The sequence below is a fragment of the Podarcis melisellensis genome, assembly GCF_964234715.1.
Source record: "Podarcis melisellensis genome assembly, chromosome: Z".
NCBI classification, from domain to species: Eukaryota; Metazoa; Chordata; class Lepidosauria; order Squamata; family Lacertidae; genus Podarcis; species Podarcis melisellensis.
The window spans coordinates 10,619,853-10,632,032 of record NC_138547.1 but is presented as its reverse complement, the minus strand read 5'-3'; the positions used below and the strand labels follow the sequence as shown (position 1 = coordinate 10,632,032).

General features: G+C 47.6%; 2 protein-coding genes across 7 annotated transcripts in view; one reads left to right on the top strand and one right to left on the bottom strand.

Annotated features, from left to right (window-relative positions):
* Positions 1 to 2,190, bottom strand: part of FBXW2 (F-box and WD repeat domain containing 2) — a 19,432-nt gene extending 17,242 nt beyond the window's left edge. The window contains exon 1 of one of the 4 annotated variants that reach the window (XM_081896517.1): positions 2,085 to 2,190. The gene's annotated coding sequence lies outside the window, so the exon portion shown is untranslated. Of the gene's footprint in view, positions 1 to 1,848; positions 1,910 to 2,084 lie in introns of those variants that run through there. The other 3 variants (XM_081896519.1, XM_081896518.1, XM_081896520.1) reach the window with 3 other exon arrangements.
* The window catches only part of SLC2A8 (solute carrier family 2 member 8), a 22,538-nt gene continuing 11,295 nt past the window's right edge, over positions 938 to 12,180 (top strand). Inside the window, exons 1-7 of one of the 3 annotated variants that reach the window (XM_081896507.1) lie at positions 938 to 1,164; positions 2,493 to 2,701; positions 5,938 to 6,099; positions 8,636 to 8,798; positions 9,957 to 10,163; positions 10,568 to 10,667; positions 11,428 to 11,639. In XM_081896507.1, coding sequence (XP_081752633.1) covers positions 5,999 to 6,099; positions 8,636 to 8,798; positions 9,957 to 10,163; positions 10,568 to 10,667; positions 11,428 to 11,639 — 783 coding nt within the window. In that variant the 5' untranslated portion in view covers positions 938 to 1,164; positions 2,493 to 2,701; positions 5,938 to 5,998. Of the gene's footprint in view, positions 1,165 to 1,365; positions 1,417 to 2,492; positions 2,702 to 5,937; positions 6,100 to 8,635; positions 8,799 to 9,956; positions 10,164 to 10,567; positions 10,668 to 11,427; positions 11,640 to 12,180 lie in introns of those variants that run through there. The other 2 variants (XM_081896508.1, XM_081896509.1) reach the window with 2 other exon arrangements.

Sequence of the window (12,180 nt, the reverse complement as noted above, 5' to 3'; positions counted from 1 at the left end):
AAAATATCAGGATACTTTATTAACTGGTCCAAAAGGAATTGATGCCAATAAGTGAAAAATTGATTACTCTTTCAGTTAAGGAATTATCAATTCCGGAATTGCTCCAAATCTATTATATAACTAGGTTTAATGCCAAGAGACATAACTCGATTAGTTACAATTCATATAAACAAAATAATAAAAGAGGCTTCTTTAGTTATTGATAGATGGGAGTCATTAAACCTTAACCTTAGGGGAAGGTTGAATCCTTTCAAAATGTACATTATTCCCAGATTTATCTATATACCACTTCATTGTAAAAAAGCCAAACCCTTCAAAAAACCCTTTCCCTTATGTATGTGACTATTTAGATTGCAAGCCTGAAGACAGAGTTATGTTACTTTTGCTGAAGCTTTAAACTGCAAAGTGCCTTTTGATGAGTATCTTTTAAACACTTAAGAATTATTATTATTCTAAATATAGAGTGGGGGGAAGGGCAGCATTTAACAAATAAATGGGAGAGATGACATTAATGGGGGTGAGGTATAAAGTAGATAGCATGCCTCATGCATATTTTTTTCTTTCAAGTTGGGTCTTGACGTGGAATCAGAAAAGTGGATGGCTTTTATAATCTTTGGCCACAATACAACAAAGAGTTGAGCACACCTAAATTTGCACTGAACTATTGCCATTTATTTCAAAGGACTGGGTCTGTACAACTGTGCATTAGTGCATAAAGGTCAAAATGTAATAATAATAATACGTCTCCCATAAAAGAGCACACACACAAGTGGCATGGAAAACACTCTTTATCAGCCTACGCATCTTAGGTTTCTGGATCTGATTCTGGAGATGAAGGATGGGGGAAGGGTCATAACTCAGTAGTAGAGCATCTACTTTTCATGCAGATGATCCCAGGGGACCTGCCCATCTTGAGTTAGGGCTGGGACTGTCCCATGCCTGAAGCCCTGGATAAGTGTAGTTGGTGTGGCAGTACTGAGCTGGATGGACTAATGGTTTGGGTATAAAGCAGCATCTTCCTACCGTTGTCTGGGAAGCAATCCATGCATTTGATGTTTTTATAGAGAGCTAGATTTTAACAAGTGCCTGGCGTGCTCTGGTCCATAGGGTCACGAAGAGTCAGACACGACTAAACGACTGAACAACAACAAAAGATTTTAACAGGTCAGACTATTTCTCTAGCTCAGTCTATGCTGACTGGTGGTAGCTCCCTAGAAAGGAAGACCCCTTCCACCACCTGATACATGATTTGTTTTTCTTTTAAGGTAATTATGACAGCATCCAACCTGTCTAGAACATTCTACATCCAAAGCATATAGTCCAACTACATTTGATGCTGGCCAAGGGTTCCCGCTTCAGGACACACCTGTGACCGGATAGTGTTCACACGTGAAATTTGCTTCTGAAAAGCCTGGGGTGGGGAAAACCCCCATGCTAACTAGTTCAATATCGGAGAACAAGAACAGCCATATGCGGCATGCAGAGTCTTGTGGCATCAGCTGGGCGGTCTCCAGATGTTACTAGACTATAGTTCCCCTCATCCCTAGCTAGCAGGACCATCCAACGACACTTGGGGAGGGATCTGAGGTTGGGAAAGGCTGAGCTAGGGTGTCGCACCCGTGCCCGCGAGACCAGGATTCAAACAACCATTTGCTCATGAAGCCAGCTGCCCAGTGGGGATAAAACGGGGAAGGGGAGAATACGCCGATCTCCCGGGAATAAAGGAAGGATGTAAATAGGATAATACATAATAGCTAGGAATCAAAACACGACGCCGATCCCATCATTCTGCACGCCCCTTACCCCCTCCTCAATCCCGGGCCCTCCCGCAACCTCTTTTGCACCTACCTCAACGGAGACCTCTCCTCAACTTCACCCCAAAGGGCGCAAGTCTCCCCTTCCACCCGCCCAGCCCCGCCCCCTCATCCCCCCTCCCCACTGCAGGCGGTCTCTATGACAACCCACCTGAGCCCCGCCCCCTTCCGCCGCTCTCCTCAGCCGCGCTCCCTCCTCCCACCGCACTGCCCCTCTTCTCTTCCCGCCCCCTCCCGCCCACTTTATTTTTCGGGGGCGGGGGGTCCAACCTTTCGCCGCCGGGTCCCAGCAAACACTCTACCACAGGCACTTCCGGCGTGAGCACCTGACGTCATCTTCCTCGCGCCTCTTTCCCGCCCCGGATTTTAGAGTCACTTCCGTCCGGAAACGGAAACTTTTTTTTAAAGTCTAGCTTAAGGTGCCCTTAGAGATAGAAATGTAGAGCATTTTCTGAAGCACTGATATAAAATGTGAACGGTGACACCGTTGGACATGATTCTCTTGCACTGCTACAAAGTCTCTCGAAATTCTCTCTAGAGACCGACGGCCCTCCAATGCTCTTTACAGCATTGGAAAACCAGTTGAAATTGAGAACGGGAGTTGCCATTGTGTATTGTTGACGATGTGTGGCTCCTTATTTTCCTATATCTTTGTTGTTTTCTACGTTCTCCTTCCAGGGCACAAGAGAGGCCAAGCCGGAAGTACAATCACATGGGGGAAAGGATTTAATCGTCTGAGTTTCTGGTCCGTTGTTATTTTCCTCTCTACCCTGAAAACGTGGTCCCAACTGTTTAGTTCCGCCTTGCAGTTGATTCTCAAGATTGTAGTTGCCGGCTTTAATTTGGAGGTGAAGAGCGATGCTTTAGTCCTTGGACGGAAAGGGAAGGTGAGTTTGCGCCGCCCAAAGTCTCCCCAATAGTTTTTTTCTTACATTATCCCGCTTCCACCCTCCTTCAGCTAGATTTTAATTCATTCTCTCTCCTAAGTTCCCTAATTTTGCACGCTTTCTGCCAACCTCTCCGGTCTGAGCTATTTTTTCAGTCTAGCGTCGCATTCTGTACTTCCACACGGGTTTTGGGGAGGGGTTTTCCCAGGCCAGCTACTAAAGAAGTTGGAGGCTGATTCTGGGACATGACCGACGACTTCTCTGGTGAAACAAGTTTTGTGCGTTAGGGGTGTTGGTGGTGTTGGATTGTGAGATGACACCCAAGAAGAGGACTACAAATATGGTTAATAGCGCCTATGTGGAGCCAGAGAGAAATAATAGTGCCTATTTGACCACTCCCTTGTGTGCCAGTGAGGGACGTGTGTCTTCCTTTGTGGGGTTCTCTGACTGTGGGGTTCCTGATGTTCAGTCTCCCTCAGCCAATGCCCGCTTTGCGTTTTACTAGCCCTATGGAATTGCAGTACTTTTCAGGCTGGCTGCCTGTTTACTCAGTCCATCCCTCTTGCCTAATAATACAGGGCAGAAGAGCATGGGCGTAGTCAGGGCTTTTGTTGGGGCGGGGGCAGAACCGGCGTGATCCGGCAGTTATTTCCATTGTTTTACTTGATGTAGGGAGGGGCAGCTGCCTCCCCCCCCCCCCGCTTTGCTACGCCCATGCAGAAGAGTGGTGATCAGCAAAGATCAGGAGTTGAGTCATAGCTTGTGAGAGGGAGCGACCCCAACTGCCTTGAAGATGGTGGTTGTGAGGCCACTCCCAAATAAATTTCCCTAGATCTTGAAATTGTTCCAGCTTCAGGGCCAGTTGCAAGTGTTACCATTTGGGGCAAGGTGTTCAGGCAGGTGGTGGCTGTCCAGTTGTTCTTGGATGACCCAGATTAGAGGGAGACTGGCACAAAGAGATCCCCATTAGTTTGCTGGCAGAACATGGATTTGCTCCTAGATTTCTCTAGCTCAAATCTGATGCTCCACAGGAAAGCATGTGATTGATTGAACAAATACAGAGTGCCTTTTCTATGATACCATCACACCTAGTCTCCTTTCCCAACCTTTCTGGATTGCTTGATACTCTTCAATAACCTTTTTGAGATGGGGCAGCTAGAACTGTACCAAGTATTTTCATTATGGGGCCCCTCTAGATGTCCTTTTTATTCTGCATTCTTGGTGATTTGTACACATGATGGTATCAGGGCAGTTATACATGATCCCGTTTCACATACTGTTTTGCGCATGTGCATGCCCTGCTAGCTTCCTGCTGAAATCTGAAAATTTTTCATACCACAAACGTTCAGGAGGAGAGGGGCTTTGTTGTAGTAGCTGTTATTGTGTTGAAGTTCCCCTATAGATGGCAGTAAAGTAGTAACAGTGAAAAAGCATTGCAGAAAAGTAATGAAATGCACTGGTACAGTGGTACCTCAGGGTAAGTACTTAATTCGTTCTGGAGTTCCATTCTTAACCTGAAACTGTTCTTAACCTGAAGCACCACTTTAGCTAATGGGGCCTCCCGCTGCTGTCACGCCACCGGAGCACGATTTCTGTTCTCATCCTGAAGCAAAGTTTTTAACCTGAAGCACTATTTCTGGGTTAGCGGAGTCTGTAGCCTGAAGCATATGTAACCTGAAGCATATGTAACCCGAGGTGCCACTGTATGTGGATAATCTAGTATGAATCCCGCACTAATGCTCTGTTCAATGACATGCTGCAGAGTACACCCACCTACCGCAAAAAAAGCACCAGTCTGGAGAGGATGTCACGAGACCTGCAGTCCTATTGGGATTCGGTTGGCATGCTCTGATGAAGTAGGAATAAATGGAGGAGGGGGCTGAAGTGGGATAATCTGGGTTGGAGGAGGATTAGGGGTACCTCTCCTTTCCACCCCAAGTCCAGTTGCTTTGGAAGGGGAAGCAGCTATGCCAGCTCTTTCCTCCAACCTTGCTGCAGAGCAGGAAGCATCAGTAAAAGCTAGGAAGGCTGAACAGGAGGTGGCAGCCACTGAACAAGACCCTGAGCAGGAGGGTGCTGCCTTGCCCTCTAGGATCAGGATCTTCCTTCACAAATGGTAACAGAATACCCCACATACCCCAACAGAATGCACATTTGCAGTTCCAACATCACCACAAGGCAAGATTACGAGGGCACTATGTTTAAACAGGCAGAGTGTAGAATTGGAACATTTTTGGTGCTTCCATCCAGTTTTGAATAACTTACTCTGCTCCTGAACTTCTGAATCGTGACTCCCAAGTCTTGTGTCTGCTGCTGAGCCTGTACTTCCAAGTAAGAGCCTCTGCTTGCGTGTGTTGGGTGGGAGTCAGGACAGTGCCCCACAATCCTGCCCAGCAACAGTGTCCTATACTTTTTGCTTTACACCCAGCCTGATGAAAGCCTTTCCCGGCTTCTTTGAGACCTTTCCTTTGGGTATATTAACAGTAGTTTCCCACTGTTATTTTTGGATCATTGAGGGTTATGGTGTTCTCAGTTCTCAGAGTGCCGGTCCTTACATTGCCAAAAGGGTACCATCCACTCATACAAGAGGGGGGTATCTGTAGGTTCTGAGGAACCCCCTGGCCTCCCTGTAACAAAACCTAGCCCACTGAAGTCTTGAACATGCTCAGGATCCATAGAATGCTGAGTGTGTTTATTTATTTGTTTATTGAATTTATTTACCGCCCTATACCCAGAGGTCTCGGGGCGGTTCACAGAAAAGATGACAATATATAAAATCAAAATAAGAACAATAACCCAATAACACCCCCCCAAAGATATATAAATGATGTATATAAATGTATGATGTATATACAGTAATGTATATAAAAACATCAGAAAACAGTGCACATTAAAAGGCTTCCCTATACAGTAGGCAAGAGGAGCTCTATTTGTGGCAGCAAACTATTGGGAAACTATTGAGTGTTGAGATGGAAAACATGGGAATGAGAGGGAATGAAATTGAGTGCCCTGGAAGAGGGCATGGCTGGCTAGCTGGAACCCTGAACAAGAGCAGTTCACGCTACAAAGTTTTGTTTCAGTTCCCCCTTCCGGTCAGCTGCAGTTTTGTCTCATTTTCAAAAGTTAAGGCAGCAATGTATGGATGAGGAAGCGAAATAGGTCACAAGACTTTCATTTGCTACTTCTTGCATATGATCTTCATCTCCCCCTTATCTATTTTTGTTTCTATTTTAAAGTCTTCAGGGCTAAGGAACAGACATCATTTGCTGGACAGAATTGCATTCTCCTTTGCCACCAATGGGAGATATGGCATCTGAGGAAACCAGACCCCTTTTGAGTACTGAGGTGGAGACAGAACTGCCTGCTCAAAGACCCTCTCCACTGGAGATCTATCTGAGGTGTGTGTATTTATCTGGCTTTTGTTTTTGGAAAATGTCAAAACGCAATTGTTCTAGTTATGCACTGCTGGCCAGGAATATAAGGCCAAATATGGACCGAGGGACAAAGAGGACAAGGCCCTAATGTTGGTTATCTACAAGTCCAGTAGTCAGCCTCTGTCCCTCTGCCCCTTTGCCCTCACACTGTATCAGCTGTTTGTAATGGAGTTTAATGAATGACGTCTCTGCTTGCCAGATTCTGAATTGTTGGCTCAACAGAATCACCCTGAGAGGTTTTCCAAATCTGATTGAGAATCTTGGAACAAGAGGGCTTTTCTTCTAAATGCATAATCTGAGCTATTTCTGATGTTCAGGCATGCCAATCCTTGCACAGCCCAAATGGCACCATTAGAACACAAGATAACAGCAGGCTTGGAGGGGGAGTGTTTAGTGGCGAGGGGGCGGGGTCCCAAGGGAGGAAAACTCTTTCAAAAGCAGGCCAGTGACGACTGAGCATGCTTGTTGTCTGTGGAATGTTGACTGCTGGGAGAGAGATTTAGAAAGTGAGGAAATGGAATGGATACCGTATTTTTCGCTCTATAGGACGCACTTTTCCCCTCCAAAAATTAAGGGGAAATGTGTGTGCGTCCTATGGAGCGAATGCAGGCTCCTTGGCTTCAGCGATAACGTGAAGCCTCCGAAGCGCAGAGGGAGAGCTCCCCCACGCTCTGGAGGCTTTGCGTTGCTTTCGCTGAAGCCGCCTGAAGCCCCCGGAGCGCAGCATGAACTCCCGCTGCGCTCCAGGGGCTTCAGGCAGCTATTCGCAAGCCTTTGGAGCGCAGCAGGAGTTCCCGCCGCGCTCTGAAGGCTTGCGGATAGCCGCCTGAAGCCTGGAGAGCAAGAGGGGTTGGTGCACACCGAGGCTTCGCTTCGCTGGAGAGGCACTGCACAGTTTTCCCTTTCTGCGCAGCGCCCCTTCAGCGAAGCGGGAGGAGAAATGGAAGGGGCTCTGTTTCTCCTGCCGCTTCGCTGAAGGGGCGCTGAGCAGAGAGGGGGAGAATTTTTTTTCCTGTTCTCCCCCTCCTATGGTCTGGTGCGTCCTATGGTCCAGTGCGTCCTATAGAGCGAAAAATACGGTAATCCATGAAAAGGGCATGTCTGGCTAGAACACTCCATTCTGCAACATTTGGTTGCTGTTTTTCCTTTTTGGTGTTTTCATTGAGTTTTCTACCACAATCCCAAGATGCTGGTCAGTCATCTCCATTTGAAGACCCTATCATTGTTTTGTGTGATAGCTGGATGTGCGTGTAGAAGCAACTCTCCCCTCCTGCAGTTTCCAGCACCTTGTATTCAGAGGCAGACTGCCTCTGACAGTGGAGGCAGAACATTGTCATTTTGGCTAGTAGCCATTTATAGGCTTGTGAATTTGCCTAATCTTTTAAAGCCATTTACTGCACCAGCTTTACAAATGGCACCTATTGGGAGACAGTAAAAGGACCTCTGGATGGTTAAGTCCAGTCAAAGGTGACTATGGGGTGCAGCGCTCATCTTGCTTTTCAGGCCGAGGGAGCCAGCGTTTGTCCACAGACAGCTTTCCAGGTTATGTGGCCAGCATGACTATACTGCTACTGGCGCACGGAGGACTGTGACGAGTGCCAGAGCGCACGGAAACACTGTTTACCTTCCCGCCACAGTGGTAACTTTTTATCTGCTTGGAGACAGTATCACCCATAGAGAAGATGTTATCAGTTATCCCTAATCACATCTTGTTGCCACAGCCGTGCCTTCATAATTGAGTGGGAGCTACACAGCACATCCCTTCCTATTGTCTTACACCAGGGGTGGGGAATGTGGCCTCTTCATTTGACCCTTGGAACTATTCTGGAACTATTCTCTGGCCATGTGTCTCCCACTCCTCCCGGCCCTGCTTCGCACCCTTAACATTTTTGCCTGGCAGGAATTAGTCCTTTAACTCTGACAATGCCCCTTGGTGGAACTAGGAAGTATCCCCCATCTCAATCCCTGGAGGCCAGCTGCCAGTCCATGTAATGGACTAACTTGGTATAAGGCAGTTTCCTGCATGCTTAAATATTTGTGTGTTTGGGTGCTGAACTAAATAGATGTAGTGATGGCCACCAACTTGGATGGCTTCAAAAGAGGATCAAACAAATTCATGAAGGGTGTGGCTATATGTTCTTCCTCCACTGTCACACACCTCTGAATGCCAGTTTCTAGGAATCACAGCTAGGGAGAACACTGTGGTGCTCAGGTCTTGCTTGTGGGCTTCCCAAGGACATCTAATTGGTCACTGTGAGAACAGGATGCTGGAATTGGTGGACCATTTGCTTGATCCAGCAGACTGTTCTTATGTTCTTAAACAGTTTCTTTCAAAAGGAAGGGTCAGTGGAAGCACTAATACATCTGCATCTGAAAGATCTGAAACAAAAGCGTGTGGTTTTTTCAGGTGTCTGCTGAGCTGCATCATCTGCAAAAAAAGGGCAGCTGTTTGTGTGTCTCTCCCCCACCTCCACATTTTTCATTTTCACTTCTTGTGCAGCAAGGTCCAAAATCAGAATCTCTTCCTGGCTACGTTTGCTGCTGTGCTGGGACCGCTAAGCTTTGGATTTGTCCTTGGCTACAGTTCGCCGGCTATTCCGAGCCTAAAGAAAGTTAGCAACCCGGAATTAAGGTTGGAAGACATTCAAGCATCTTGGTTTGGGGTAAGTCTTCTGCTCTACAAGCAAAGGAAGGGCAATACTACAGTGGCAGAGCATTTCCTTTGCGTGCAGAAGATCCTAGCTTCATTCTCCAGCATCTTCAGGTGGAGCTGGAATTGTCCCTTCCTCAGACCCTGGAGACCTGCAGCACGGTGGTGTGGGCAGCACCTCACTAGATGAACCCCTGTGAAATGACTCCATATAAGGCAGCTTCCTGTGTTCTTCTGTTGGTTTGATAATATGGGGTGGAAAATAAATGCTTATTGACTTGTGCCAGAGTATAGAGACATATGGGACGAGGGTGGCGCTGTGGGTTAAACCTTGGAGCCTAGGACTTGCCGATCAGAAGGTCAGCAGTTCGAATCCCTGTGATGGGGTGAGCTCCTATTGCTTGGTCCCTGCTCCTACCAACCTAGCAGTTCGAAAGCACGTCAAAGTGCAAGTAGATAAATAGGTACCTCTCCAGCGGGAAGGTAAACGGCGTTTCCGTGCACTGCTCTGCATGCTGGCCACATGACCCGGAAGCTGTATGCCAGCTCCCTCGGCCTATAGAGCGAGATGAGCGTGCAACCCCAGAGTCGGGCACGACTGGACCTAATGGTCAGGGGTCTCTTTACCTTGTATAGAGACATAGGAAGGTTTATTGAGTCAGATCATTCTTCCATCTAGTCCAGCACTCTTGATTGTCAGCAGTTCTCCAGAGTCTCTACCTGCCTTCTACCAAATCAGTACATCGGCTCATCTAGCTTAATACTGTCTACACTGACTGTCAGCAGCTCTCCAGGGTTTTAGGCAGAGATTCCCCCACAGTCCAACTTGAAGATGCCGGTGATTAAACTTGGGACCATGAGCATGCAAAGCTGATGTCCCACCATAGAGCTAGGGCCCCCTCCCTTAAAAGTAAAGTAGGATTCTAGTCCTCAATAGTTCTTGCTGAATCAAACAGGAACATAGGAAGTCACCTTATACAGAGCAGGGGAGAGGTGTGTATGTCGCCTCCGAACACCTTGCAGGACAGGTCAGATATAAATGTCATTTATATTGTGCCATCATTGCATACACCAAATCTTGGGTTAGTTAACGTGATCGAAAGGTGCAGCAATCTACAACCAGAAACCGTTCAGTTATGAGAGTCAGTTCTTTTTTCTTTTTCTTTTGCAGTCTATCGTAACGCTGGGCGCTGCAGCAGGTGGGATTCTAGGGGGATATGTCGTGGATAAACTTGGCCGGAAGCTTACCCTGATGCTGTGTGCCATCCCATTTGTTTTTGGCTTCACAATCATAATCTCAGCTCAGAATGTCTGGATGCTTTATGTCGGCCGGCTATTGAATGGCTTGGCCAGTGGGGTAACATCTTTGGTGGTCCCGGTAAGAGATGGCTTGCACTGTCCTTTCTCATTGCAGTTTTGTGGAAAGAGAGCCATCTGCTGAATGTCAGAAGCTGCATTTTACTGAGTTGGAGACCATTGACCCATCTAGCTCAGTGCTATCTATTAAGGGGATGGGGAATTTCAGGCCCAGAGGCCTAACTGCACTGTTAATTAAGGAATTTCAGTACTTTGATTCTGATATTGTAACCTGTATCTACATACATCTGCCTCTGATTGCCTTGATTCTATAAGAAAAACAGGGATACATTATTGGGGGCCCTCTCTTTTTTCTTGTTGTATTGAAAAAATGCAAAATTCTGCAAATGCAAAAACAAATAAAATATTTCCCTTTTCTCTGTATGACTTGAACAAGACTCCCTTCCCCTTTTGTCCACGCTGTAGGTATATATTTCTGAAATAGCCCACTCCAAAGTTCGAGGGATGCTAGGATCGTGCGTTCAGCTGATGGTGGTGACTGGCATCTTGGGAGCTTATATAGCAGGTACACTCATGGGGCTCTGTTGTGTTCTTGGGTTTGCACATTTTCTCTTGCACACATCATCGTGGGATACAAGTACACCAACCCACACCTGTGGATGGTGTTGGCACAGAATGTTGTGGGAAACTGAGTGGGAAGAGGGAGGTACAGTGGTACCTCAGGTTAAGAACTTAATTCGTTCCAGAGGTCTGTTCTTAACCTGAAACTGTTCTTAACTTGAAGCACCACTTTAGCTAATGGGGCCTCCTGCTGCCACCACGCCGCCACCACGCGATTTCTGTTCTCGTCCTGAAGCAAAGTTCTTAACCCAAGGTACTATTTCTGGGTTAGCAGAGTCTGTAACCTGAAGTGTCTGTAACCCGAGGTGCCACTGTACCTTGAAAGGAGGGAGTATGGCTGCCTGCCTTCATACCTTTGAGCACTTTTGCTTGGGTGGAAAGTGTCCTTGAATTCTGATCATGCCTCTTGCTTGCCTGGATGATGGGTAGAGAGTTGGTGTGTGAGAATGTCTGCAGATACTAGCCTACTGTACAAAGGCAATATCTGCATTCATTTCTCACGTTTGCCTTTGGCTTCACCCACTACAGGCGCCAACAGGCACTCTGTCTTAACGGAATACATCACTTGAATGCTGGGGGAGCTGTTTGCAACTATAACGTACACCACCTTGCATTTAGCCCTCTGGGCGTGACAAAAGCTGTCAAGTGTCCTTTATTCCTTGCCCCTAGTAATGGCTCTTCTTCTTTTGGGTCTCCTCCCTCAGGCACAGGGCTGGACTGGCGCTGGCTGGCCGTACTGTGTTCCGTCCCACCGTGTTTTATGCTGGTACTAGTGGCTTTCATGCCTGAAACGCCTCGCTTCCTGCTGAGCCGGAATCAGCGGCCAGAGGCCATTGCTGCTCTGGAGTTCCTGCGGGGGCCCCTGGTGGACCATGAGTGGGAATGCAGAGAGATTGAAGTAAACGCCGAAGGACAGGTGAGTGGAGCTGGAACCATACTGAAACCAGGCACGTTCTTGGGTTGCAAGGGTGGGAAAGGTGGCAGGAGAACGGACCTGCCTCTTCCCTCAGCTTTAGGCTTTTCAGGGGAGGAGGGTGGAAGCCTGAAGTGTTTGCCATCTGCTCCTCCTGGTATAGGGACGCAGGTGGTGCTGTGGTCTAAACCACAGCCTAGGGCTTGCCAATCAGAAGGTCGGTGGTTTGAATCACCGCAACAGGGTGAGCTCCCGTTGCTCGGTCCCAGCTCCTGCCAACCTAGCAATTCGAAAGCACGTCAAAGTGCAAGTAGATAAATAGGTACCACTTCGGTGGGAAGGTAAACAGCTTTTCCGTGCACTGCTCTGGTTTGCCAGAAGCAGCTTAGTCATGCTGACCTGGAAGCTGTACGCCGGCTCCCTCGGCCAGTAAAGCGAGATGAACACCGCAACCCAAGAGTCGTCCACGACTGGACCTAACAGTTAGGGGTCCCTTTACCTTTTACCTCCTCGTATAATCTGGCAGGTGCTAACTGCCCCCTGA